Raw genomic sequence first — 27,068 nt, forward strand, 5'->3', positions numbered from 1 at the left:
ACCCACTAGGGTGGTGCTAAAAAAAAAAAAAGATAATAATAAGTGCTGGTAAGAATGTGGAGGAATTAGAACCCTCATATGTTGCTGATGGGAATATAAAATGGTGCAGCCATTCTGGAAAACAGACAGTTCTTCAAAATGTGTAACAAAGACGCACCATATGACCCAGCAATTCCACTCCTAGGTGGAATGAAATGAAACAAAAGAATGAAACGAAAGAGAAAGGAAAACATATGCCCACACAAACACTTAGACGCGACGGTCCGTAGCAGAATTATTCATCATAGCCCAAAAGTGGAAACCCAAATGCCTATGAACTGATGCATGGATAAACACAATGTGCTGTATCCATACAATGGAACAGTACTTGGCAATAAAAGGAATGAAGTGCTGATACATATCACAACACAGATGAACCCTGAAAACATGCTTCTGTGAAGTCACAAAAGACCACATCGTATATGACTCCATTTATATAACATTTCCAGAATAGGCAAATCTGTAGATAAAAAAGTAGATTAAAGCTGTTAAAAAAAAAAAAGGAAAGAGCACAACATCCAGGCAGATAAATGAAGCCTAATTCCAGGATTTCTGCTGGAACTACCAGAAAAGAAACTCTTTCTTCTGGGGTTGTTGTTGGGGTGATATAAGCCTAGAACTGCCAGAGAGTCCATCTTGGAGAAAGCTTGTCTGAGAACGAAGCCAGCACAGAGAAAGCACAGGAGGGAGGGAAGGAGGGAAAGGGGGAGGGAGAGACAAGGTTCTGATGGGATCCTATGAGCCCTGGACCAGCTATGTCTGAAGCTGCAATCCATTCCTGCTCTCTTCAATCACGTAAATCAAATTCCTCTCACGCCTTTGCCAGTCTGGGAGGGTTTTTGCTCAGGTCCTCATTGAAACTGTGGCTCTCCCCTGACATCCTCCACTCACTGTTCAGGTCACAGAACTCTCCTTCCCTGGGCTTCCCACCCAATCCCTCAAGCCTCCCAGCGCCCAGGCTTATCCAAAAATCCTCTGCCTTCTGCTCACAGCAGCCCTCATCAACCTCACAGCACCTCTTTTTAGCCAAAGATGTTTTCCCCACCTAGACCAGAGCTCTATATCTCAGCTGCTTAAAAATAAACATGAGCTGTACTATTTCCAACAAGTTTTCCCACCCTATTAATTATTTATCCAGCACCTGCTTGTACAAAAAAGGAACTTGGAGGGGAAGGAATAGGGAGAAGAGCCTGGAAAGAGCAAGGCAGCTGGAAACAGCAGAGGTGGGTGGTAGCCCTCCGCCAGGGCCCTGGGGACGCGAGGGAGGGGCGCTGGCAGGGCTCTCTGTATGGCCTTGGTGAAGCCCACCGTCCCTTTGTCAGAAATGTGTTTTTAAATTCCCGAAACAAGATACATAGGATTAGACAGAAAAGCTCGGCTTTTATATTTTAAGCACAGCTATCACAACTGCGAAAAACCAGTGCAAGTGTTTCTCAGCTGGGGCATTGATAACAAGATCTAATGGCAGGTCTAATCACTGCCTGCAAAGTGCTAACGAGCTTTAGGACGGTGAGCCATCTGCAGCACATGACAGGGAAATCCACGTAACTGATTTCTACTGGGGACAGAGTCACAGATGCCACAACCACTGGTACAGCTTGTGGCCTAAGTTCACACGTCAGTGAGACAGTGGTGAAAATGGAGTGTGATCCTTGTTCACTGACCACCTGGGTTGTATCCTCAGACACTAGGATAGGAACTCCTGGGCTAAATCAGGCTGAGCCCTCGAGCAGGCCACTCTGAGCCGGTTTCCCCTCTGTAAAATGGGGCTGGGAACGGTGACCTGCCCACTGTGGGGGGTGGGTATAGGAGAATGGCATTAAGAGGGCAGTGTGGCCAGGGGACCCAGGAGACGGCCTAGTACCAACCACCACCAGCAGTTTCTGAGCTCACTGTGGGCCAGGCGTGTTCTAAGCCTGTCCCGTTACCTCCCTTAACCCTGGCAGCAACCTCAGAAGGGAAGTACTTGAGGACACCAAGGCACAGCGAGGTGACGTGCTGGTTTACGCCAGTATATCAGGGTTCAGACTCAAGTCCAAACTCAGGGGACCCCAGACCCATGCTCTCCTCCATCACCCCAGAGACCCAAGTTCCTCTCACTCCCACCACCCCAAGGGAGATAAAGGCCCAAAGGCTGAGTCGGACTTGATTTCGAGCTTGAGGCCTTGGTTGCAAACCTTGCATGTCTATATGGAACATGTTTTCACCCCAGGTCAGGCAGTCCTGAGCCTGGAGACAACAGAGACCCTAAGTTTTCACCAAGAACTAAAATCTGTCCAACCCAAAGAGAGGAAAAAGCCAAATGAGCTTAGAAGAGAAGAGACTCTGACCCAGTCCCCAGGACAGAGCTGCCTGCAGGCCTGCGTTTGCCGCTGCCTCTGCCTGGAGTGGGCTTTCTGGGTTGTTTCCTAGCTAACTGCTACATGGCCCCCTTTATTTCACTTTAAATGTTCCTACCCGGACCCCTTGACTAAATCAGATCTTCTCTGTTATAGCTCTCTGCACTGTTCCTACATAAAAGCTCATTAAAAGCACTTGAAAGTATCTCTCTTTATAGGTTTGTTTGTTAATGTCTGCCTCTGCTAAACTAAAAGTTTCACAAGGGCAGGGACCACGTCTTTCCCTACTGACTTAAACACAACTACCTAATGCATACGAATGAATATCACATAAGAAGAAGGAAAAGCAGCAAGGGACTGAGCCGGCCTGCTTCTAGGGAGCTTCCTGTTTCAACCTGGGAGGCTGGGGCTGGACACAGGTACAACCTGATGCACCAGCTTAACACACGGTGACTCTGCCCGCTGACAGGTGTGGCTCAGAGCCTGCCCACCTGACAGCTTGAGCAGAAATCTTCCCCCTGGAGGGGAAAAGGAAGGAGTGGTGAAGAGCCCTGCTGGAAGCATCCAGGTCAGACAGTGAACAGCAAAAACCCCGGAACATTGCTTCTCGAACTTTGGTGTGTATCAGTTCACCTGGCAAGCCTGTTAAACATGTAGATTCTGAGTCAACTGGACCTGGGAGGGGGGGATGGGTTTCCACATTTTTAACAGGCTCCCAGGTGAGGTGATGTCGATGGTGCAAAAAACACACTTTGAGTGGCAAGATATTTAGAAACAGTAGATATGACACAGAATTTGAAACCATCCTTTGAGGTCCTATTTGATATCGTTAATCTCAAGCCAGATATTGGCTGGAAACCCTGGCACAGAAACACAAGGTTGAGAATAAGTGAGCCTGCTGAAGCCACAGAGGGGAAATGGCTCTCTGAATACGTCATCATGTTACCTCGAGCAACTTATTTCCTATTCCTGGGCCTCTGGCCAGTGGCACCCCCATCACTGATCTGCAGACCAGCTGTGTCAGCACTTTCCAAGGATTTTTCAAAAATACAGATTCTAGGGCTTCACCTGTAGAGATTCTAATTCAGTAGGTCTGAAGTGTGATCTGAGCATCTGAATCTGTTTAAACCCAATGATTCACATACCCATCCAGAGAGGGAAATCATCAGACAAATGACAACCACGGTGGAACTCTCCATGGTGCTGACCAGTGCCACGCAAAGTGGACTAAACACAGACTTGGGGGATCGCTGGGAGGCAATAATTTCCCACTTTGTTTGAGAATCTGAAAAGATGCAGCCATATTTTGCCCTGCTTGGTTACCGGCTTTACTGGCACACCATCGGTCATCTGGTGCACAGCAGTGACGCCTAATCTAAGGGAAACGGGAAAACAGTTATGCCCAATTATTTCCAAAATCAATGCATTTGAGGCATCTGCAACAGTCCCCGAAGCAATGGTGAAAGACATGATTTACAGCTCTCTAGACCTGCCTGAACACTAATGGTATTACTGAGGGAAAGGCCCCAGACAGCAAAACCATTCCTTATTTGATGCTCTAGTTTGAAGAATGCCTGTGTGAAACTCCAGTCTGCACTTTCCGCGGGGATTCCCCACTGTAAGAGGGCGGAATAAACAGAGGACGAGGGGAGAGGATAAAAGGCGGAAATGAGGATTAAGCAGAATGCCAGGGCCGCCTGGCTGGCTCATTTTTCTAGCTTCCCCCAAAGATTTATGCACCTGTCTAAAACGAACTATGGATCCATTACCCAGTGCACTGAGCTGCTTTGAACATCAAGCAGCAGAAGGTCAAGCCCAAATGATAGTCCATTGCTAGCTGAAAACGTACTACCTCTCTATTTTTACCCTTGTCTTTTAAAGGGAGCTGAGTAATTTTACTGTGGTTGGCAGCAGTGGGCAAAAAATTTTATTTCTTTGTTTGTTTTTTAGTTGCAGGCCAAAGAAATTCCATACTGTTCAGTTCATAACTTAATATCTCCTATGACCTGGGTAACCGTTCCAGGACAGTTCTAGTGTTAAATCTCTGCTACTGAGTACGTTATTCAGAGATCATCAGAAATTATCTGTATGTTTGTTTAAGTGTACGTCATCTGTCTTCCCTCTTCATCCCCTTCTCCCCACCCCCTGAATTGTTAAGCCCTATGCAAGCAGGGCTCTTAACTGTTTGGCCTCAGTGGCTGGCACATAGTAGGTGCTCAAGAAAGAGCTGTTGAATGAATGAGTGAATGCATGATGCTCCTCTCAATAAGTCTGTAGACCTCTGTGCAGTTCTCTGGGCCAGTGTCTCCTGCTATTCATCCTCCACACTGCTTCCCAAGAAGCCTGAGAAGTCAAGCTGCTCCGCGAACTCCACCTTCCAAAGTGCCGTTTCCTTTGCCTGGAATTCCCCATCTCACTCAACAGCTGGATCCTGCTCATCCTTCAAGGCTCATCCTTCAAGGCTCTGTTCTGCAACGTCTCTGATCTCCCTCTTTCCCTTCTCCCCCAGGCTGGTCCCCCCCTTGCTGTTTTGCCTACACACACTACCCATGCCCTTTTCTCCTGGTGGCAGTGCTATAATCTTCCCCTGGGAGATCAACCTTTTCCCACTCTCAGATCATGGGGTTGGGATGGGATTGATTCCACCCCTTGACTCAAGGCTGAGCACATGACCTGGCCAATCACAGTCATTATTATTGACCCTGGAATAGGCACAGGACTCAGTGAGTCCCCAGTGGCACTCACTGGGCCAATGAGCATCAGTGCTGAGACCAGAACACTGAAAAGAGATTTACTCTTTCTGCCTGAGCTGCTAAGGTGATAGAGAGAAAGCCTAGAGGTGTGTGACTATCTTTGCCATGAGAGGGGAGCCTGCCTGAAAATGCAGCCAACTCAGAAAAAAAGCAGATGGAGAGAGAAACAGATAGGCAGACAGATAAGAAGCAGGAGAAACAGATAGGCAGACAGATAAGAAGCAAGACAGCAAAAGAGAAAATGACTGGCCAAAATACTGACCTCTGATGATGTCACTGAGCTCCCGAATCCAGCCATTCCTGAAGTCAGACCTCAACTTCTCAGTTACAGAAGCCAATGATACCTCTTTTTAAACTAAAAATAGTTTGATTTTGGTTTTTATCACTTGCAGGGAAAAGCATCCTAGATGATATACTCTCCCCTTGGCGCCCACAAAACCCTGGATTTAACCTTCCCCATAGCACTTACTGGGGATGGGGTGTTCTACCAATTGCCCTACGAAACTGTGAGCTCCCTGAGGGCAAGAAACACATCTCATTCATCTCAGGAGCCATAAGACTTGGTGTACCATAGATACGCAATAAAGATTTGTGAAATGAAAGAATGTTTATCTGGAAATTAACAAAGCTTCCATTTATTTGTTTTATTTTAAGGGCCTTTCTGACAAGAACCCTTAGAGTTCTCAGGTAGAGATGTTGAGAAGACAAAGACTCACCAGGCCTGGTTTCTGCTCCCTAATTCCATGGCTAATGGGGGTGGGGGGTGGGGGAGAGGGCTGTGCATCAGGCAGCCCAGAGGCAGCATGGGAAAGGAACCCAGAGGAAGGACAGCTAACACTCTGAGTTCAGGTAAGGCTTCCTGGAGGAGGTGGGACCTGCAAGGTCTGTGACCTGAGACTGCCAAGATGATTCTCTTGGAATCAAACTCTCCATATGCTACATGCAGAAAACACAGGGGATGGGACCAGAGCAGCAAATACACCTCTAGCTTCTGGCTCTGGATTATTCGTTTATAAAATGACCTTGATTTTGTTTAAAATACATTTATTTTATTTATTTATTTTTGGCTGCATTGGGTCTTTGTTGCTGCGCGCAGGCTTTCTCTAGTTGTGGCGAGTGGGGGCTACTCTTTGTTGCAGTTGTGCGGGCGTCTCATTGCGGTGTCTTGTCTTTGTTGCAGAGCATGGGCTCTAGGCGTGTGGGCTTCAGTAGTTGTGTCATGCGGGCTCAGTAGTTGTGGCTCGCGGGCTCTAGAGTGCAGGCTCAGTAGTTGTGGCGCAGGGGATTAGTTGCTCCGCGGCATGTGGGATCTTCCCAGACCAGGGTTCGAACCCGTGTCCCGTGCATTGGCAGGCAGATTCTTAACCACTGCGCTGCTAGGGAAGCCCTGACCTTGATTTTTAAAATTGGATTTTAATTTGATGTTATAGAAAAGCCCTCCCAAGAACTCCCCACTCATTAAATATATATCCATATCTGCATATGTACACTTATACATAGTCCAGGTCTAGGGCTCAGCCCTGTCTCTCTCCTAAGACAATTTTTCTGGCAAGATGACTTCGGCAACTGCTCTCCTGGAACATATCTTAAGAGGCCTTTACTGTATTAAAGAGAAACACAAATGTGTGATGTATAATGAGCCCAATTTCTTTTTTCTTCTTGTTTAATACATTAAGTACTGGGACTATTTACACAGTGGTTGGCAGAGTGTCAAATAAGAAACAACCTTGCGTTTACGGCTTCATTCGGCTGGAGTTTCTTTTCTCTCCTAAACTTCTCTTGGAAAAACTTCAGCTTCAGGGGATGGTGTCTGAGCTCCTTGTGTCTCCATTCCAGTTGGGTGCCGGTACCTGCACTGTCTTCCGGATCTTCTTCCACATGAGGCTGCTTCTGGCAGAATCCCGTGAGATGTTGTATCTCCACAGAGAAACCTCTGGTAACAGTGACTTCCTGCAGTACCAGCTCCTGGATTTGGGTGTGGGTTTAGAGGCTTCCGGACCAGGAGGCACAGTGCCATTAGAATGAGTCTGACTCAATCCCTAATAGGAGCCACAGGACCTTGGGCGGTGTGTTTACAGCATCCAAGCCCGGTTTCCTCACCTAGAAGACATTTTTCTACAGGGCTTAGCAACAACTGCATGATGAGAAAATGAATACAGAGCCTCCAGTATATATGACAAGCCGGGCACAGGATGGCTGGCATTACTGTACACAGAAACACACGGTGTGGAGGTTCTGGACGGACCACCTATGTCAGGCTCGTCCACTGCTCAGGCTCAGAGTCCCAGCATCCTCTACGGTATGGACGCACTTATGTGTCTGCTTGCTCCATCTCACAACCAGACCATATGCCCCTTTAACAAACCCATACGTAGTACTTATCACACGCAAGCACAGTTGTGAGCACTTTAGAAACGTTACCACCTTAAATCCTCATAACATCACTAGGAGGGAAGTGCCATGACCATCCCTGTTACACAGAAGGGAAAGTGTGGCACAGAGAGGTCAGATAACTTGCCCAAGGCCACACAGCTAGTGAACCAGCAAGAATCTTTTTTTTTTTTAACTCTCAGGGTTGGCAAAGTCCTGCAGAATGAATACATACACAAAGGAATGAATGACTGACTCTCCATACACTTAGGGTCAACTATGAAGGCAGCAGCTCCTGGCTCTAAAAATAGTCCCTAAGTGAGGGTAGGCGGTTCTAAAAATGGTCCCTAAGTGAGGCCTGGATGGTTCAGCAGAAGGGAGAGGCAACCGGGGGCCCCGGTGTCACCTGCTCCCGGATTTTTACACCAACGAGGTTAAGAAACTGAATTATGGAATCAACGTAAATATCTACCAACCGGGCAATGGCTAAATAACCTACTCACCCACCCTCCAGGGTCCTCTGCAGCAGATCTGTGGTGAGAGGGTGAAGGCTTAGGGCTCTGCAGACTGTCTGCCTGGGCACACACATCAGCCTTGACACTGCCGAGCGAGATGACCTTGGACAAGTCACTTTACCTCTCTGTGTCTCCATTTCCCCAGTTGTAAAGTGAGGTACTAGTAATGTTCTTTTACTCCAGGCAAGGAAAGAGGCACGACGTAGGCAAAATAATGCCTCCCCCAGAGATGTTCTCACCCTAATCTCCAGGACCTGTGACTACATTATCTTACATGGCAAAAGAGACTTTGCAAGGTGTGACCAGGGACCTTGAGATGGGGAGATGATCCTGGGTTATCTGGCTGGACCACATCTAATCTCAAAAGTGGAGAACCTTTCCCTGCTGTGGTCAGGAAAGGTTGAAGATGTGGAAGATGTGACTACGGAAGAATGGTCAGAGAGATGCAGCGTGGAAGACGGCAGAAGGGGCCACAAGCCAAGGAATGCAGGAAGCCTCTAGAACCTGCAAAAAGGCCAGGAAACAGATTCTTCCTGGAGCCCCCAGAAGGAACCGACCTGGCCAACACCTTGACTTTAGCCCAGTGAGACCTGTGTCAGACTAGGTCTCACTGAACTACAAGACAGTACATGTGTGTTGCTCTAAGCCACCAGGTCTGTGGTATTCGTTGAGGCAGCCATAGGAGCCTAATGCAGATGCACGGAGGAAATGGGCACAAGGACGGGAAGGACGTCCCCTGAACTGCCTGCGTCCCCACCTGCTCCCTCATGTGAGATTCAGCACCGGGACTCCTGCTGGCCCTTCAAGCATTTTCCCTCCTGCAGCAAGCAGCTCTGCTTCCCCCTCCTTGCTCTTCTCCAAGTGCACTGGAACCCTCCGCCAGCCCACAGGATTCACTAGTTTTTCTCCCTACAAGAACCTGAAGTTTGTGAAGGCAGAGACCATACTTTAAAGCATCTTCGACTCCCCACACCTAGCAGAACACCCCTGCACTTGTAACATGTTTGCCAAGTGGAAGAATTCATCAGCCCCCGCATTCCTCCAGATGCCTGCTCATTGCCATTGCTGGCTGGGGTCCTGCCATCATCCCTGGGGCTGCATTGCAATCTATGCCTCTCGGGAGCTGCAAAGGCGCTTTCCACAGCTCTGCGAGTGCCCCTCGGTTCCTCCACCGCACACTGGCATATGTGTTTTTAATGAGAATTTTAATGCATAATTTCTCCAACAAGTTGAATTATCTGCAGCCCAGGGGAAAGCGATCTGCCTTGCCTTAGTGCCAAATGAACTTCCAGAGACCGACTCCATTGTCCTAGGAAGGAACGACAGTCCCTCAATTCTCATTTGCTCACTGAGCAATAATGTAGACTTTTAGTAGCAACATCAAAAACACATCCTCCACCTAAGCCCTCATGCCAGCGAAATCCTTCTGGACAGCGAGCTCCAGTCCACATCCTCAGGTTGCTAGGCAGCCTGCTCTCCTGTCTGCAAAGGCTTGCCAGGCTCTTGCTCATTCTGCAAGAAATATTCAGCCAAAAGTGGAGTGGGAACAACCTCCAAAGATACCCTGAAAGTTATTCCACTCACTTTTGGAATTCAGATTTTTTTAAAATTTGTGCCAAGACCCAGTGAAGTAAAGAAGAAAATAAAAGGGAAACTTCCATTTAATTTCTGTTCATTTATTCATTCATTCAGGCCACGAGTGTCTCTGGTGTGTCAGATTCTATACTAGGAGCTGGAGAGAGCAGTGAACAGAAACAGACCCAGGCCCTGTTTCCTGAGGTTCCATTCCAGGGCAGAGAGATGGACGCTACTCAAGTACACAAAGAAATCATTTCCACTCATGGTACGTGCCAGGAGAGGCTGGGAGAAAATGAAAACAGAGTAATGGGCTAGAGAGTGGCATTGACAAAGGTGCTGAGGAGTGGAATTAAGCTGAGACCTCACAAGTTGGAGGAGCTGTCCATGCAGAGATGGGGAAAAGCTGTTCCAGGCAGAGGGAACAGCAGGTGCAAAGGCCAGAGAATCCCATGGAAGTCTTAGGAGGTCAGAGTGGCTGGGTCTGTAGAGGGAGAGGAGGGGGGCACGAGATAAGGTAGGGGAGGAAGTGGGGCACCTATTGGGGGACACCTCACAGGCCACAGCAAAGAGTCCTGAATTTAACTGGTGCCGCTGGTGGGTTTTAATCAACAGTGATACAATCTGACTGACGTTATACAAACCTCACTCTGGCTACAGTGAGGGAAAGGGACTGTAGGCAGGGCAAGAATGGAAATATCTTTAGCAAGTGCTCTGGGCACCCTGCCCATTTATAACTAAACACATACGTGGCATATGGAGGTAAAAGAAATGATTTGGCGAAGACAAATTTCGCATCCAGAAACTATAAAATGTGTAAATTTAATCCATTTTTTAAAAGTTCAAACTGGGGTTAAGATCACATTTTACTTCTAAAGCTGGGGAAATATCTAGAAATTCAGGCTAGAAAGATACTCATCTGGTGAATTTTAAAAGGCTACACTATGTTTAATATGTCCTTGAATACCGTCCAAGACTGTGGATTCTAAATTCAATCATTTAACGGGTCCAAGACTTAGAGCAACAAGGTACATGGAACTCAATCCACCCAAGGATGCTGTGTCAACGTGCCTTAATGGTTCAAGTGGGCAAGCGCTTCACTGGTGAAGTGATCCAATCAAAGAAAAGATTTTGATGTAGTACATCTTTCTGGGTCAATTTAGAATCAAAGCTCTCTAGAAAGTTTGCCCTCAGGGTATCAAAGCAGGTACACTGAGCAATCAGACCCAGTTGTGGCCGCTCAAGCTTGGTCTCTAAAGAAGAGTTCGTCGTTGGCCTCTCTTGGGCACTCAAGTCCTGAATCCTGACTCATTCTGCCCTTGGAAATCAGACAGATCCTGAGATCTGTCCTGGCATCAGCCAAAGTGTACTCTGGTGGGGGACGGGGTGTGGGCGAGTGGAGGGAATCAAACTACAGTCGGACCCTGACCAGCCAATTAAAAGCTAAAGGGTCGCACAGACGAGAAAAGAGGCTGAGACCCCAGGACAGCTCTGAGCTGTCAGATTCCTGAGTAAGAGAGGAAACTGTCAGATGCACCCCTGACCATGCGGGGCAGGACCAAAGACCTAGTTAAGAACCAGCCAGTGCATGTGTACGAGCCGGTCATCACTGCGCCAGACCCACCAAGATGGCACCTTAATGCCAAGCTCATTTATTTGCAGATAGGGTTGTCCTGGGTGCCCCACTGATACAGATTTCACAGGCGAAAAGGCCACTGCTGCTGTAGGTCAGTTCCGGATTGACAGGGACGGGAGGACGGGGGGCAGGGCTGCAGGTGACCCACCTCAGAGGGGAAACTCCCTTGCGGTCCCTGCTCCTGGCACAGCAGAGACAGGACTGCTTCACACTCTTTCTAAGTCACGGAACTCCGGAAAGCCCCTCCTATCCCTCAGGCCTACACTTCATCTCACTAAACCTGAGCCTCGAACACCAACATACTTAAGACTGGTGTTGTTCTTGGCAACTTTGCCTTGTCTTAGTAAGTGTTGCCTAACTATAAGGCTTGAGGAGAGATGGAATGGGGAGGGCATCCCTTTGGGCTGCAGAGAAATCATTCAGCAAGTGTGGGTCCCAAAGGTGTCCACATCCTAATCCCAGAGCCTGAGAGCATCTCACCTTACATGGCAAAAGGGACTTTGCAGAACTTGAGGTAGGAGATGATCATAGATTATCGGGGGCGGGGGGCTGGGAGGGCACTGTGGTCACAAAGGTCCTTATTAGAGGAAGAGGAGTCAGAGGAGATGTGACTACTATCTAGACAGAAACAGAGACCAGAGTGATGTGATTGTGGCTTTGAAGACAAAGGGGGCCACAAGCCAAGGGCCTCTAGAAGTTGCAAAAGGCAAGACTCCTCTGGAGCCTCCAGAAGGAGCGCAGCCCTGCCCGCGCCTTAATTGGAGCCCAGAGAGACTAGTTTTAGATAATAAACCTGAACTGTTTTAGACCACTAAATGTGTGGGAATTTGTTACAGCAGCCATAGGAAGTGAAAACACAGTGAAATACAGACATGTCCCAAGTTCAGCCTTGTATAATTCCCTCAGCAATACCGCATTCCCTGCAGGTATCGTGGAAGGGCTGCTTCCGTGTGTAATGCTCTCTGCAAATGAGAACATCTTACAGGGATAATATGCTGGTTATGTAGAATTTTGTTCTGTGACATTCTAAGACATTCTGGATGGGTCCCAAGATTTGTATGAGCCTGCAAGTCATTAGATTAAATCAGTATATAGTCCCCCCACCTCTTTTCATTAAGAATTATTGTACTCCTTGCTATGAACAAGTATAGAATTTCTAAGTCTTCCGTTTTTATGGGCTCAACTCTACTTTTCTTCAACAGAGGAAAAAAAAAAAGAACAACAGGTTTATTCTGGGCCTGAGATAAACCTGCTTTATAACTGTTTAAATTATGTTCCAGCACACCCTGATGTGATCAGGTTTCTAATCTGGTTTAAACACAGAAATCTCTGAAGATATAAACGTAACGGTCAATAACAGTTTTCTCTCTGGAATTCCCAAGTGTGGGGAGTGGGTTATGGAAACTCTTGCTCTGGGTTTTCTATGATAAAGACTGTAGGAAATCCTAGGCAAGGCGCCTCCTCCAGAGACAAACTAGGAAATTCATGGCTAATGGAATCTGCACAAGCTTTGTCAATGTGATGGCGCTTGGTCCCCACACTTCCTGTGCTTCAGCACCACCCAGAGAGCTTGTTAACCCACCCTGCTGGGCCCCAGCCCCAGAGCCTGTATTCCAGCAGGTGCAGGATGGAGCCTGAGAATCTGTATTGCTAACAAGCTCCAGGTGAGGCCCACGCTGCTGACCAGGAGCCACACTCTGAGAACCACAGGAGGAGAGGAATGCCTCCTATCCAAGGCCCGTTTCCTCCGAGGCCCTGGGAAGGGTCCACGTTACCTCATCTGATTCGACCGCCCCTCCGAGGCCCTGAGAAGGGTCCACGTTACCTCATCTGATTCGACCGCCCCTGCCAAGCTAGTTGATACACTGCAATTGATGAAATGTCTCTACTTCCTACTCGACAGGAAGCCAGGGGTTCTCCAGCTTGGCTGCCTCCAGGAGCCACCTGGAGAGCTTTTAAATCCCTCAGTGCCCAGGCCTCACTCCAGACCAATGAACTCAGGATGGGGCTGGGGGGTGGCCAGGTCTCAGAGTTTTTAAAGCTTCCCTAGTGATCCAAAGCACAGCCATGATGGAGAACGGCTGCAGACGTGATGGAGGACAGAACGATGCTGACCGGCTGAGGCAGACAACACAATGAGGCCTGACGCCCGGCTCGGCTGTCATCTTCGGTGCCCCTTGCACTGTGACACTTAACTGGTGCTCAATAAATGCCGGCTGGATGAATGAATGAATGCTAATCGACCAGCAAGCATGCGCAGGGCAAGCGCCTCCTTTCTCCAGGGTACTTGGAGAATACATAGAAACAAATTAGGTCATTATCAATGACTAAACTTCATGAGGCAGTAATAATAAAAGGAGCTCCTCTGAGAAAGCCCCGCCTGGGAAATAACTCCATATTCTTAAGTCCAAATAAATATCATGACAACCATGGATAAAAACTAGAAAACATTTTTTTTTTTGGTCCAGAATAGGAGGTGGCAAACTATGCCCCACAGGCCAGGTCCAGCTGTCACCTCTTCTTAAAAGTAAAGTTTTACTGGCACACAGACGCGCCCCTGTGCATCCATGCTGTCTGCAGCTGCTGCCACGACGGCAGAGCTGGGTATTTTTGGCTGAAATGGTACGGTGCGCAAGGCCAAAATATCTACTCTCTGGCCTTTTAACAGAACAGCCCCTGCCTTAGAGAAATGAGAGGACGGACATAGACGAAACATAATGTGATTGTCTTTAGGTGGGCGGAATGATGGGTGACTCTTTTCTTCATTCCTATTTTTTCTCATATTAGCCAACTTTTTGAGTTAAATAAAGGAGCACATACGTTTAAATCACCAATGGAAGAAGAAGACAGAGGCACCAGATGGAGAGTTGCCTGGCCCCGGGCAGTGATGGTACCTACCTTGTTTCCAATGGCCTTTTTGGGTGGGAAGTTGTAGGCCCTCACTTGAGGGTACTTGTTCTGTAACTTGTGGTGCAAACTCCTGAACTCCGTGTACCGCCGATAGACGTTCCACTCATTGTCTTTTATCCGGATGTAGACCTTTCGAGAAAAGGAAAGAGCAAGAAAATGTAAATGTCTCTTAAAGCTCTCATTACAAAGGGGTGGGATTCTGGCAACGCTCCCCCCAGGAAAACCAGCTCTGCAAGAGCAGGGCCACACCCCACCTCCCGTGTCACTGGAGGCCCAGCGCCGGCACGGAGGAGGGACTCAGTGTACTGAGTGTACCAATGGGTACACGAGAGAATGACTCCATCAGGCAGGCTGCATATTCATGAACATCAGTTTCCCAGTATCAGCAGAAATCAGCAGCCCAATGAATCTTAGAGACACATTTTTCATACTTTTGTCACATGCATATTGTAATGGTGACGGATTGCGGGGGAGAGACCATTCATCCTCGCTGGCCATGTGTTTCCTCTTCTGTAAAATGGAGCTAACAGCACCTCCTCCCGAGGTGGTGCAGAGAACAGTCAGACATAGAAGCCATGCAACTGTGCTGGGGATCACACAGACTAGCACTCAGAGGGGGCGGGATCAATCTCAGGAGGGAAGGAAGGAAGAAAAGAGGGAGGGAGGGAGGGAGGGAGGCAGCCAGAACTGAGATCAGTCCAACTGGATGGAAGGTCACATCAAGATGGATGAACACACTTGGGGCATGAAACTTCTTTATTATAATCAAGATGTGACTCTCAAGAGAACATTCTAGGGATATAAAATATAAGGGCTATTTCACCTGCTTTTTTTTACAGGCCCTCACACCTTCCAGGGACACAGAGCAGCTACGTCTCAAGGCAAAACAGAGAACTGAGAGAGAGATCAATGCATTTTTTAAAAATTACGTGAGTTAAGAATAACCCAGAGAGGGCTTCCCTGGTGGCACAGTGGTTGAGAGTCCGCCTGCTGATGCAGGGGACACAGGTTCGTGCCCCAGTCCGGGAAGATCCCACATGCTGAGGAGCGGCTGGGCCCGTGAGCCATGGCCGCCGGGCCTGCGCGTCCGGAGCCTGTGCTCCGCAACGGGAGAGGCCACAACAGTGAGAGGCCCACGTACCTCAAAAAAAAAAAAAAAAAAAAAAAAGAATAACCCAGAGAGTGAAGTCTCTGATGATAAATAGCTATTGTAATCTGCAATCAGCGAATGTCAATACACATCTTAAAATCTCTTTAACCATAGAAGTAGGCATCTCTAATATGAATGATAAATTCTGCCTCTACATAAAAACCACCCTGTATCCCCAAATGCAGACATCATGCATTTGAACTTTGGTAAGGCAACCATCAACGTCTCTTACAATATTCTTGTGAACATGATGAAGGAAGGATAATTTAAACCAAAGAATTCCAATCAATGGATGGAAGTTGCCAGTGGAGTTAGATGGAGAAACAGAGGCCTGTCAAGTTTGTTAGAAGCCCGCAAGCTTCTAACAAAGAGACAGTAAATACACTGAATGACAGACATCAAGTGATCTCAACTGGCCTAAGGAACGAGTTTAATGCAACATGATGAAATTTTAAAAGATCAGTGTCAGATTTTACAATATAATCCAAAAAGCCAACACTGTAAGTATAAGGTGGGGGAGATACGGCACAGCAATGGCCTGTGGGACAAAGACTTATGGATTTTAGTAAATTCAAGCTAAGTGAATAATGTGAAAGGGCCACCAAAAAAGCCTATGTACTATTTAGACCTCATTAAAAGGTACAGTTTAACTTCTAGAATAAAGAGGTTGACAAGTCTTGCTCTATTCTAAATCGACCACACCAACTTAGTTAGGTTTTGGTTGCCCCCTGTTAAAAGATGAACTGAAGTAGGTTCAGAAAGGCCCAGATCACTTGCTACTCAGTGTGGTCCACAGACCAGAAGCACTGGCATCACGTGGTCAGATGGCAGAAATGCAACGCCTCAGGCTCCACCCAGGTGCACTGATTCAGAATCTGCATTTTAAGCAGAACCCCCAGTGGCTCATACACACTTTAAAGTTTAGAAGCACAGGTCCTAGGAGCTGATTTGCAAACAGATTATCAGAAGGAAGATGGAAGACATTGGAGAATGATACCCTGAGTGTCAAGATGGAGAAAGTAGGGATCTCTGCATTCCTGGGAAGGCTATAATGAGGAAGAGGAAAGACCAAGATGATGTGTCCTGGATGATTCCAGGAGACAAACTTCCAGCAGACAGAAACTAGAGAAAGACAGATTTCATTAGGAAGGAACTTTATAGCAGCCAAAGCTGCCCAGAGAGGAAAAGGTATGTCTCAAAAGGTTTCTTGGCACTAGGTGTTCAAGCAGTAGTATGACGACTAATAGGACTGCTAACACAATTATGCAAGGATTTGCTTGATAACAGTGAAGGATACATTAGACCTCAGAAGCATCTGGAAAGGCCTGGCTAGTTGTGGAGAAGAGGAACTTCAGGCATTCAACCTCCAGAGGCTGAGACATGATGGATCAGTTAGCAAATAAACGCAGCAGAGCTCACGGGACTTTAATGCAGCTCATTTGGGGCATTCTTTGGGTCCTCCCATGTCACAGCAAGTGCTAGTTGCCCACTCAGTATCCATTTCCCCCCAATATTTCTGGGGATAGCAATGTGTTCAGAAAGCAAAAAAAAATTTAACTGCATTTTCCTGTGTCCCTTGCAGATAAGAGTGGCTAATGAGATGTAAGAAAGCTCTTAGGAGAGAGCTGACTCAGCTGACAAGTGTCTTTTTAGTCTTCTCTCTGTCTTTTTCTTTCTTTCTCAAACACAGATGTGAAGACGGGAGCTCTAGCAGTCATTTTTTGATCATGAGGCGATCTTGAGAATGGAAGTAGAACGCTAGAAGGACCATGGGTCTCTGATGACATTATGGAGTCACCACACCAAATACTAGACTATTGATTCAAAACTTTTTTTTTTTTTTAAACAAAAGAGAAATATTCACCTCTAATTTGTTCAAGCTAATGTCTTAGAGGTCTTTGTACAAGTGGCTGGATACAATTCTGCTCTGATACATCTTGAATGGACTGTATCTGCCTGTAGTATATTCTTACACAAGTTCAAATATGCCCTGGAGAGTGGCAAATTCAATTGCTTATCTGATCATCATGCACAAAACTAATTATCTAGATCAGAGGAGGTAAACTATGGCCCTGTGGTTCCAATCCAGCCACATCTACTTGTTTAGCTATTGTTTACAGCTGCTTTCGCAATACAATGGCAGAGTGGAGCAGCTGCAACAAAGACCATGTGGCCTGCAAAGCCGAAAATATTTACTTTCCAGCCCTTTACAAAGTAACTCTTCTGATCCCTGATTTAGATACTCAGAAAGTCCTCATTATTGTTACTTTTCTACCAACATATCCAAATCTAGTGTGGAGAGGGGCAGTGCTTTCCAAATATTACCAGCCCTTGGGTGGGCCACATTAACCATCTGGGAACCAAGAATAGTGTTCCAAAGCTTTCCTGGTGATTCTGATGAGTGGGTGTTACAGTCTGAATGTTTGTGCCCCACCTGTACATGTTGAAATCCTCACCCCCAGTGTGGTGGGGCATCGGGAGGTGATTAGGTCATGAGCGTGGAGTCCTCATGAATAAGATTAGCGCCCTTATAAAACAGGCCCCAGAGCGATCCCTTGCCTCTTCTGCCATGTGAGGACAGTGAGAAGACAGCTGTCTATGAACTAGGAGGCAGGTTTTCAGCAGACACTATATCTGCTGGTGCCTTGATCTTGGACTTCCCAGCCTCCAGAACTGTGGTCTATAGTTGTTACAGCAGCCCAAGTGGACTAGACAATGGGCAATTTGGGGAGCCCCTGAGGTAAAGCACAGACCACTCCTCCTCTCTATGTGCTTCCATGTCTATAAAATGGAGCTGATTAACAGTGCCTGCTTGCAAGGCAGTATGGAGAATCTTCAGGTATATAGGACATACAGCTATGCAAGGCATCACAAAGACCAGCAAATTGATTTGGGGCTAGTGGGGAGAGGCCAGAGTTGAGATCAGTCCAACTGGATGGAAAGTCACATCCAGATGGGATAAGCATAACTGGGGCATAAAATGTCTTTACTTTAATCAAGAGAACACTCTGGAGGTATAACATATGAGGGCTGTTTCATCAGCTTTTTCCAGGCCCTCGCACCTTCTAGGGACACCCAGCAACTACATCGCAAGGGAAAACAGTGGGAGAGAGATCAATGCATTTTAAAAATTACATGAGTTAAGCACAGCCCAGAGAGTAAAATAGTGATAAATAGCTCTTATAATCTGCCATCAGTGAATGTCGATACACATCTTAAAAACCTCTCACATAAAGATAAAAATTGGCAACTCTACTGTGGGTTATAAATTATGATTCTACATTTTTTATAACACATTCGAGAGCCAAATGCTTCACTCTGTGAAAGCGTTGAGTCCTTCCTGCTTCTCTGACGGCCCATTCCTGGCTTTCCATGTGGGCACCTCTTCTGCCTATGCCTTAAACGTGGAGATTTTCCCAAGACCCTCCTCTCCCCTCCACAAGAGGTCCACTCCCACGCCTGTACATTTCACTCTTAGCTCAATGACGCTCAAATTTTTGTCTCTAGTCTGGCCCTCTGATGTAAACTCCAGACTCAGACTTGATAAACCTCTTCGTGTCTACATCTGCACTCGGGACCTGCACCTTGCTCCCTCGGCGAACAGACCACCGAGTTGCCTGACTCAGAAATGTGGGCATCAGCATTGACCAGCGCTGCTCTTCACCTCCACGGCCAAGTACTGAACAGCAGGGCCTGCCAAGCCCACCTCCAGAGTTAGCCCCACCCCTGCCTGGACCACTACTGCAGGCTTCCAGTTGCTCTTCTGGCCTCCCTTGTTTTCCCATCAATTCATTTTCACCTCCCTGTTCAAACTCCTTCAGTGACTGTCCGTGAACAACACTCGTGCCAGAGACTGGGTTCGGGGGTGGGTACAGTGGGCTTGGAAGGCTCTTGTGTCATTACAGTCATCTTACTTCAGGCCCCACCCTTCGCTCTGGCAAACCAGGATCATGCCAACTTGCCTGCATTTTCTTAAAATTCTTTAATTCTTAAAATTTAAAAAAAATCCTTTAATTTCTTAAATCCTTAAAAGTTTCTTTACAACCAGGATGGTGCCAATTTGCTTGCATTCTTTAAAACATCCTTAAAAATGTTCAGATCAGAGCAAATATCCTGTCCTAGAAATAGCATCATCCCTTGTCTTCCAACTCTCTCCGAATTGTACCCCCTGCTCTGGGGGACGGCAGGCATTCAAGAACTCAGAATTTCAGAACGCCAGGATTAGAAAGGACCTCAGAAACCATTAATCCAACCCTTCGTTTCACAAGCCATAGGACTGCTGTGACAAATACTCTCTCCTCATCCCATATCCTCCTTGATGTCTGGCTCCAGGGGGCCAATGGCTTGGGGAAAGCCACCTGGACTGAGGATTTGAATAAACACTCCGGAGACAGGGAAGGTCACAGGCATGATGACCAGGGCAGGGAGGGGAGCAAGATCCTGGTGGTGGACAGGAGGGGATCTGACGTCATAAGAGTGTGATCAGTAAGGAGACACGATGCACGGAGGTGGCTAAGAGCACAGACTCTGCAGCCAAACTCCCGAATTCAAACCCTGGCTCTGCTGGTGCACTAACTGTGTGCCCTGAGGAAGTCACTTCACTTCCCTGTGCCTCCACTTCCTCCTCTGAGAAATGAGGATATTCCCTCCCTCGTTGGGTCTTGGGAGGATTAAATGGATTCACACATAAAATGGGCTTAGGACAGGGCCTGGTACATAGAAGATGCCATGTAAGTGTTTGATAAATAATTTAAAATGTAACCTATTGGTTAGATTGACACTGGGAATTGACAAATATTTGGATTTCGTAAGTCTCTGATCTTGGTGATCAGCTTTAACATTCATCCCCTCCAATGGTTTGACTGATGGGAACTGGCTGGCTCATGAACTGTAGGGGGATCCCAGAAACTCACCATCTCCACCACCTACCAGTTATGTGATGTCAGGCAAATTGCTTCTGAGTCTCAGTTTACTCATCTGAGAAATGGATATAATCCAAGAAAAAGCCATGCCTGAAAGCATTCATCAAAATGTCATAAGGCTTAACTGCTGTTGCTACTATCATCCAAGAAAAAGCCATGCCTGAAAGCATTCATCAAAATGTCATAAGGCTTAACTGCTGTTGCTACTATCATCCAAGAAAAAGCCATGCCTGAAAGCATTCATCAAAATGTCATAAGGCTTAACTGCTGTTGCTACTATCATCCAAGAAAAAGCCATGCCTGAAAGCATTCATCAAAATGTCATAAGGCTTAACTGCTGTTGCTACTATCATCCAAGAAAAAGCCATGCCTGAAAGCATTCATCAAAATGTCATAAGGCTTAACTGCTGTTGCTACTATCATTATTACTGTTATCGTTACCACCACCATCATCAAAAGCATGAAGTTCTGCAAAGTGGAGGAAGCACTGCCACTGAAGTCACACCTGTCTAAGCTTTACGATCTCCACCATAGGAGCTCTGCTTAATAAAGGACAAGTATGCAGATTACTGCTGAGCCTTAGACCAAGAGCTTTGAACAAATTATGCTGTGGGTCATTAAAAACTTTAAATAAAAATACAAATTATCATGCCCCACCCCTAAAAAGCTCCACAAACGTAAATCCCCAAACACATTTCTCAGGAGTACATGAAAGCAGCTCTGGCCCTGAGACTGGATGGCATGGCCCCTCTAGCCACCATGTGTGCTCCTGGGAGGACACCTGCTTCTCCGGGGCCTCGCTTCCTCCTGCATAAAATGCAGGGGTTGAACTAGATGGCCTTAGGTCCCGTCACATGCCCCCAGTTCTGGTCCTCTGAGTCCTCAGGTGATTCATAAACCCCATGGACTTCACTGGGCCTCTTCCACCCACATTCCACTCCCATTTCATTGCAGAGACCAAGGTGTTCATGGTATCAGGCAGGAGGTCTGACCTCAGGCTTGATTTAGGAGGATTCATAATCAACTGGAAAGGCAACAGCAGTACCACCCCCGGAGCCTCTTTCTTGAAAGCTCAGCTGTCTGGGTCTCCCTGCCAAGCAGAAGAGCAGCCTCCTGGGAACACTGGGTGGGGAGAACTGATGCCCAAGGGGGAACCAGGGGCAGAGAGGGTTCCAGGTGCTTCCGTCAAGTTTAGACTGTCCCGCCTCTGCTAGCATCATTAGACTGAGTGCCTCTCAGAGGTGAAAAGTGGCCAGTGGGCATTTCTGGCACCTGCCTCTGTTCCAGCTGGAGGCCATTTGATAGCGAGGGGAGGGGAGCTAGTCACGGAGCCCGTGGAGACCAGCAACACCCTTCCAGTCAAGCACCCCCTGTTCTCAGCTTCTGCTGTTGTCTGGATGTCAATCAAATCCTGATCTCTCCGGTTAGCAGTCAAAGTTATGAAGCTCAGTGAGAAACCCAGCAAGAGTCAAGTACACTGACAGACCCAAGAGAGTAAAACAGTGTTTTTCAGAATTCCAATAAGATAAATACCTTCAACGCTAACACTTGCCATTTATGAAGCAACTACTATGTGCTGGGCACTCTGCACGCCTCACCTCTTATCCTCACATGAGTCTGCAAGGCACGGTGTGAACTTGCCCCTTCTCCAGATGAAGACGTGGGCTCAGAGGGGGTGTATCACTTGTGCAGGGGAGGTGGGGAAATGGAGGACTGAACCCAGGTCTGCCTGATGTCTAAGGCCCGGCGCTTTCTATTACAGCACACTGCTGCAGAACCCAGGCTCCTGAGGACCCCAGGGACCCCAAGCCATCAATACTGGCAACTGGCAAGGAAGGTCCCTGCTCAACAGGTCTGAGGCCCAAATGCCCCTCGCCTGGGCAGATCACGTGTCCTCACAAGAGTCTCCTGGGTACCAGATGCTTCAATTGTGCTTCCTCACTCATGCCTCTCCCTCCAGGAATCTAATGCCATTAAAATCGCCCAGAACTACCTGAACTATCCACCCTCAGCAGCCATGCTTTTAAGCATCTGAAAAGGGGAAACTTTCTCTGCAAGTTAAGTTGTCCTTGAATTATACTTAACCAAACTGTGCACTTATTTCACTGAAGAATTCACAGGGCTTATGTCCAAAATTACCAGGTTTTTGTTCTTGCTTTGCTTTGTTTTTTTAAAGGACTCACCCCCTCTAAATTAAGTTCGATAGGCACCAATTCCTGCTGTTTGAGCCGTAAGGATACTAAATCCTTGGAGGAATAAAAAGAGTTGACCTCTTCTAGCAAAACCAAATTCCCTTTTAAAATAAGCAATAAAGAGACACTTCAAGTCCAATCTCCTCGACTCAGCAAAAGAAAAATGAAACAGGAGGGTGATATCTGTAATCAGGAATCGGGGCAAATGACCCCAAGGATGCCTGTAATAATCCTAGGGGGGAAGAGAGGTTAAGTGGGGGAGGAGGCAAAAACCTCAGCCTGGATGAGCTGAATCCAGAACAAACTCTTGTGTAGACAGTCCCTCTGGGAAACACTCACTGAGAAGATGAAGACCGTCTGCCAGGCTGGGGCATTCCCATCAGCCCCCGTGCCCCTCACCCATCAGCACCACCCATCCGCTCTGCGGGGCGCTCTCCCCAGCTTCTTTCACTTGCTTTTGAACTTCATCTAAATGGACTCCCACAGATTGTGCTCCTTGGTGTCTGGTTCCTTTCACTCCATACTGTGTTTATGGGATGTTTCTATGTGGTGTGGATAGCACTCACGTGTTCCTGCTCACCGCCCATCCATGGTATGGATACCCCACAGCTTATACACCCGCTGTGCTGGGATGGGCATTTGGGTTGTTTCCAATTGGGGCTGTTATGGGTAAGGCAGCTCTGGGCATTGATGCGCTTGGCTTTTGCACTCATTTCTTTTGGGATCATAGATCTAAATGTGAAAGGTAAAATCAGAAAGCTACCAGGATAACAACCTCGAAGGATATCTTCACGACCTTGGGGATGGGTAAGGATTCCTGCTCACAGCTCAGAAAGGCACAATTCTGGGTGCTGGAAATGTCCTATATCTCTGGGCAGTGGTTACATGGATATACACAGAGGTAAAAGTTAATTGAACTATAAATTTAAGATTTATGCATCTATGGATAAACAACAAGGTCCTAATGTACAGCACAGGGAACTATATTCAATACCCTGTGATAAACCACAATGGAAAAGAATATAAAAGAATGTCTCTATGTGTATAACTGAGTCACTGTGCTGCACAGCAGAGAGGAGCACAACATTGTAAATCAACTAGACTTCAGTAAAAAAAAATTTATGCATCTGATGGTATTTATATTAAACCTGGATGTAAAAGCGAAAGTCAAAAAAAGCCATGCCTACACTATCGTCAGGAGAGTGAGTCTTACCCTAACTTATGATGGTAGGACATCTAAGCTAGTCTGTGAGCATCCATGTAGACCTGACATACAGTCAGATGTCGGTGCTGAGGGGGGTCCAGGGATGGGACTCTGGCCTCAGGGAGACCCGAGTCTGAATCCCAGTTCCACCTCTTGTTAGCCAAGCCATCCCGGGTAAGTTAATTCACCTCTTCAAGCCTCGATTCTCTCTCTTTCTCTTTCTCTCTCTCTCTCTCTCTCTCTCTCTCTCTCTCTCTCTCTCTCTCTATATATATATATATATATATATATAAAGAAGGGAGGGAGCAGGCAGAGAAGGAAGAAGGGGAGAGGGAGAATGAAGATTTAAGAGCTTGTTCTCAGTGGGCTGAAATCCCAGATCTGCTTCAAGGGTCTGCCGAGCACAGGCTCTTTAGCCAGCAGCATACTGGATGTTAGGCACGTCTGAGGCCTGCCCTGCAGAAGAGCACAGAGAAAGGGCATGGGCTATACAAGGAGCGAGGCTTGGATTCAAATATTCCACCTCAAGCCTCAGCTTCTCAATCTGTAAAATGGGGCCAAGACCAATCATGCCGGGAGGTTGTGAGATGCTGTGCCTGGTAGGCAGGCAGCAATGGCAGCTGTTAATATGGTAACCCCATCACCTTCATCATCATCTGCCCTTGTGTACATGAACTTCGCTATTACAGAGTTAGGGATCATTATAGGGTGTGCAATCATGAAATTAAAGCAGGTAATTACCATGCCTAATGAATTGTCAAATGGTGGGCAGGCGAGGAAACAAACATAACGCACGGTCTGTGGGCTGGGCAGTTAAGCATCCCCTCTGCTTCCAAAAAACTGTCAACAGAAACAGTGGAGTTCAGTAAATGACTTTCTGGGGCGGGTTTTCAAGTATGCAAACAAAACCTAGGAAGTGCTGCTGGGGCTTCTGACTCAAGACGAGCTCGGTGCACAGGCACCTATACAGTCCCTGTCACACAAGCACCAAGGTTCCCAGACAAGATGCTATTTTAGGACAGGGACCTCATAGGAGATACTTGATGGATGCTACTAACCTCTGCAGAAAAACCCGCTGATGTGAACGCAGCAAGAACCCTGAAATAAATGTTCATTTACACACTGCTTGTTTGGAAACTTCCTTCGTCATAGATCCAATGCCCGCCTCTCCGTTTCCAGCTTCAGGTGACTTCTTGTTATCCACACTCCTCCACCTTAGAACCAAATGCTTTTTTTACGTGTATTGTGATATTCAAGAGTGAAAGCTAAATTATGTGAGCGTCCTCAGACTTAGAGAAGATGATGTACCATTTAGTAGTGCCAATCATGTGCCAGACATTTTACTTACAATTTTCACCAAAGTCCTGAAATTTTATGCCTAAAAAAATGGAGTCTTGGAGTAACTAAGCAACGTGCCCCAAACGAGCCAGGAAGCAAGGAGAAGAACCAGAACTGGGTCTTACATTGCCGCTACACCCAAGCCTATGTCGCATCGTCTCCGGCCCAGAGAAAAGCAAGCACTATAAACTCTAAACTCAGATGTCCTTTAGGAGGATTGTTAAATGCCAAAAGTCAGACGACATGAGGATAAGAAAGACTCTTTTAAAAATGGCTTTAGGTTCCTGATTCATTTTGCTTCCTTAATATCCAAGGAAGGAAATGATTTGTGTTTTGGTTGGCGGTCTGTGTTAATGGATCCGAACAAAACTTTCCTCTTAGTGAAATGGCTTCATGTGTTATTAAGTGCCCTTGTTGCTAGAACAAAATGCCTGAATTACCGTATGACCACGCTGATGGAGTGATATTATTGCAGCCAAATGCCAAGAATAAGATGAATAACTTAGCCAGAAAAATACCGACTTTTTGGTTCACTGGGTTATGTAGATGAGGCAGACTTGTAAAGGCGAAAATGCATTATTTACTAAGAATCACCAACATCACCCCACATTCCTTTTAAAGAAGGATAGAGAATTAGCAGCTTAGAAGTGCAATAGACCCCACCCAGTCTCTACTCCACCTGGAACGGTGACACTACAGTGATGACTGACGCTGGCTGAGGGGCAGACGCTTCGTTTCAGGGACTGCATCACGGTGTACACGCCATGTTTCAGCCTGAGCTCTACTGTCTCTGGACATGTCCCCAGTCTCACGCATGGCCAGGAGGACCCAAAGGCCACTCTTTGCAGCAGATGGCACCTGGCTTGGTTTCGGAAGTGATGAGAGCTAGATACTGGGATCAGGGCATCGACTTTTTCTTCCAGACCCTGCTCAGGGCAGTTGTCTTCTTCCCCCACCCCCTCTGGCCCCTAATCTTGCCTCTTACATACCAAGCTCAGGGCTGGGCTCCAGGGGTATCACGGAGAATAAAACCAGGCATAATCCTGCCCTCCTGGAGCCTCCAGTTGGCCAGGGAAGACAGCTGCCCTTATGCAAATAATCACACATATGAACATATTTCACATGGACAAAGCATGTCATGGTTCTTGCAGCTATGCTAGGCCTGGGAATGGGGTTAGGTTAGTCAGGTGGGGAGGTTTTGACCTGGGACAAAAAGCAACGAGTCAGAATAGACCAGTCATGGAAGGGAAACAGCTCTGGGGCAAAGGGCGGGGCACGTTCAGATGCCAACATCTGGCAGAAGGAGAAGTAAAAGGAGACCAAGGCAGCCGGGCAGGAGAACAAGATGGATGTGAAAAGATGCTGGCTGGGCTTCCCTGGTGGTGCAGTGGTTGAGAGTCCACCTGCCGATGCAGGGGACACGGGTTCGTGCCCCGGTCCGGGAAGACCCCACATGCCGCGGAGCGGCTGGGCCCGTGAGCCGTACCTCAGGGCCTTTGCTTTTGCTGCTCCCTCTGCCTGGAGTGCCTGCTCCCTCACTCCCGGAGGCTTCTGCATCAGCTGTCCCTGCTGCCCCCCAGCACCAACCAGCACCGGCACACTAGGCATCCACCTCTTCATCTGTTTGTCATTTGGCTCTCTAAGCCAGAGGGGACGCTCCATGAGGGCAGGGATTGATTTTATCCACTGTTGTACCCACTGCCCCAGGCCAAGGAGGCCCTCAGTATACATCCACTGACAGAAATAAATTTTTAAAAAGAATGGAATGGGTGGATGGATGGAAGGACAGGTCCGACTCGACGCAGGTGCTGTGCTCAGATGTCGGTGAGAGCACTGCCAAGCTCAGGCCCACAAAAGCAGGATGTCTGTCCCCTCCTGTGTCCATGTGTGTCCTTGATGGCTCTGTGTCCAGTGCACGAAGCAGGGGCTGCTCAGAGCACAGGACTATCATCTTGATCTAACAGATCTGGAGGGGGGATAATGAGAGCACAGACCTCCACTGTAGTGAACAACGGCAATTTACATAAAAGCGAGGGCTCTTATACTACTTTTAGATTATTGGAGGGAGAACACAGACATAAGTCTCTAAGAGGAGAGGAAACTTTTTTTTTAAACACTACAGCCC

At 47.3% G+C, this 27,068-nt stretch overlaps 1 protein-coding gene across 2 annotated transcripts in view; it reads right to left on the minus strand.

Annotated features, from left to right (window-relative positions):
• The window catches only part of SNX29 (sorting nexin 29), a 541,330-nt gene that overhangs the window by 77,744 nt on the left and 436,518 nt on the right, over window positions 1–27,068 (minus strand). For both annotated transcript variants that reach the window (XR_003003188.1, XM_024744175.1), the window contains exon 19: window positions 14,126–14,266. Coding sequence is in view for 1 of the 2 variants with exons in the window: in XM_024744175.1 (XP_024599943.1) it covers window positions 14,126–14,266 (141 nt within the window). In the remaining variant the exon portion in view is untranslated. The remainder of the gene's footprint in view (window positions 1–14,125; window positions 14,267–27,068) is intronic.

This window comes from Neophocaena asiaeorientalis, unplaced genomic scaffold (assembly GCF_003031525.2).
Source record: "Neophocaena asiaeorientalis asiaeorientalis breed wild unplaced genomic scaffold, Neophocaena_asiaeorientalis_V1.1 scaffold91, whole genome shotgun sequence".
Taxonomy (NCBI): Eukaryota; Metazoa; Chordata; class Mammalia; order Artiodactyla; family Phocoenidae; genus Neophocaena; species Neophocaena asiaeorientalis.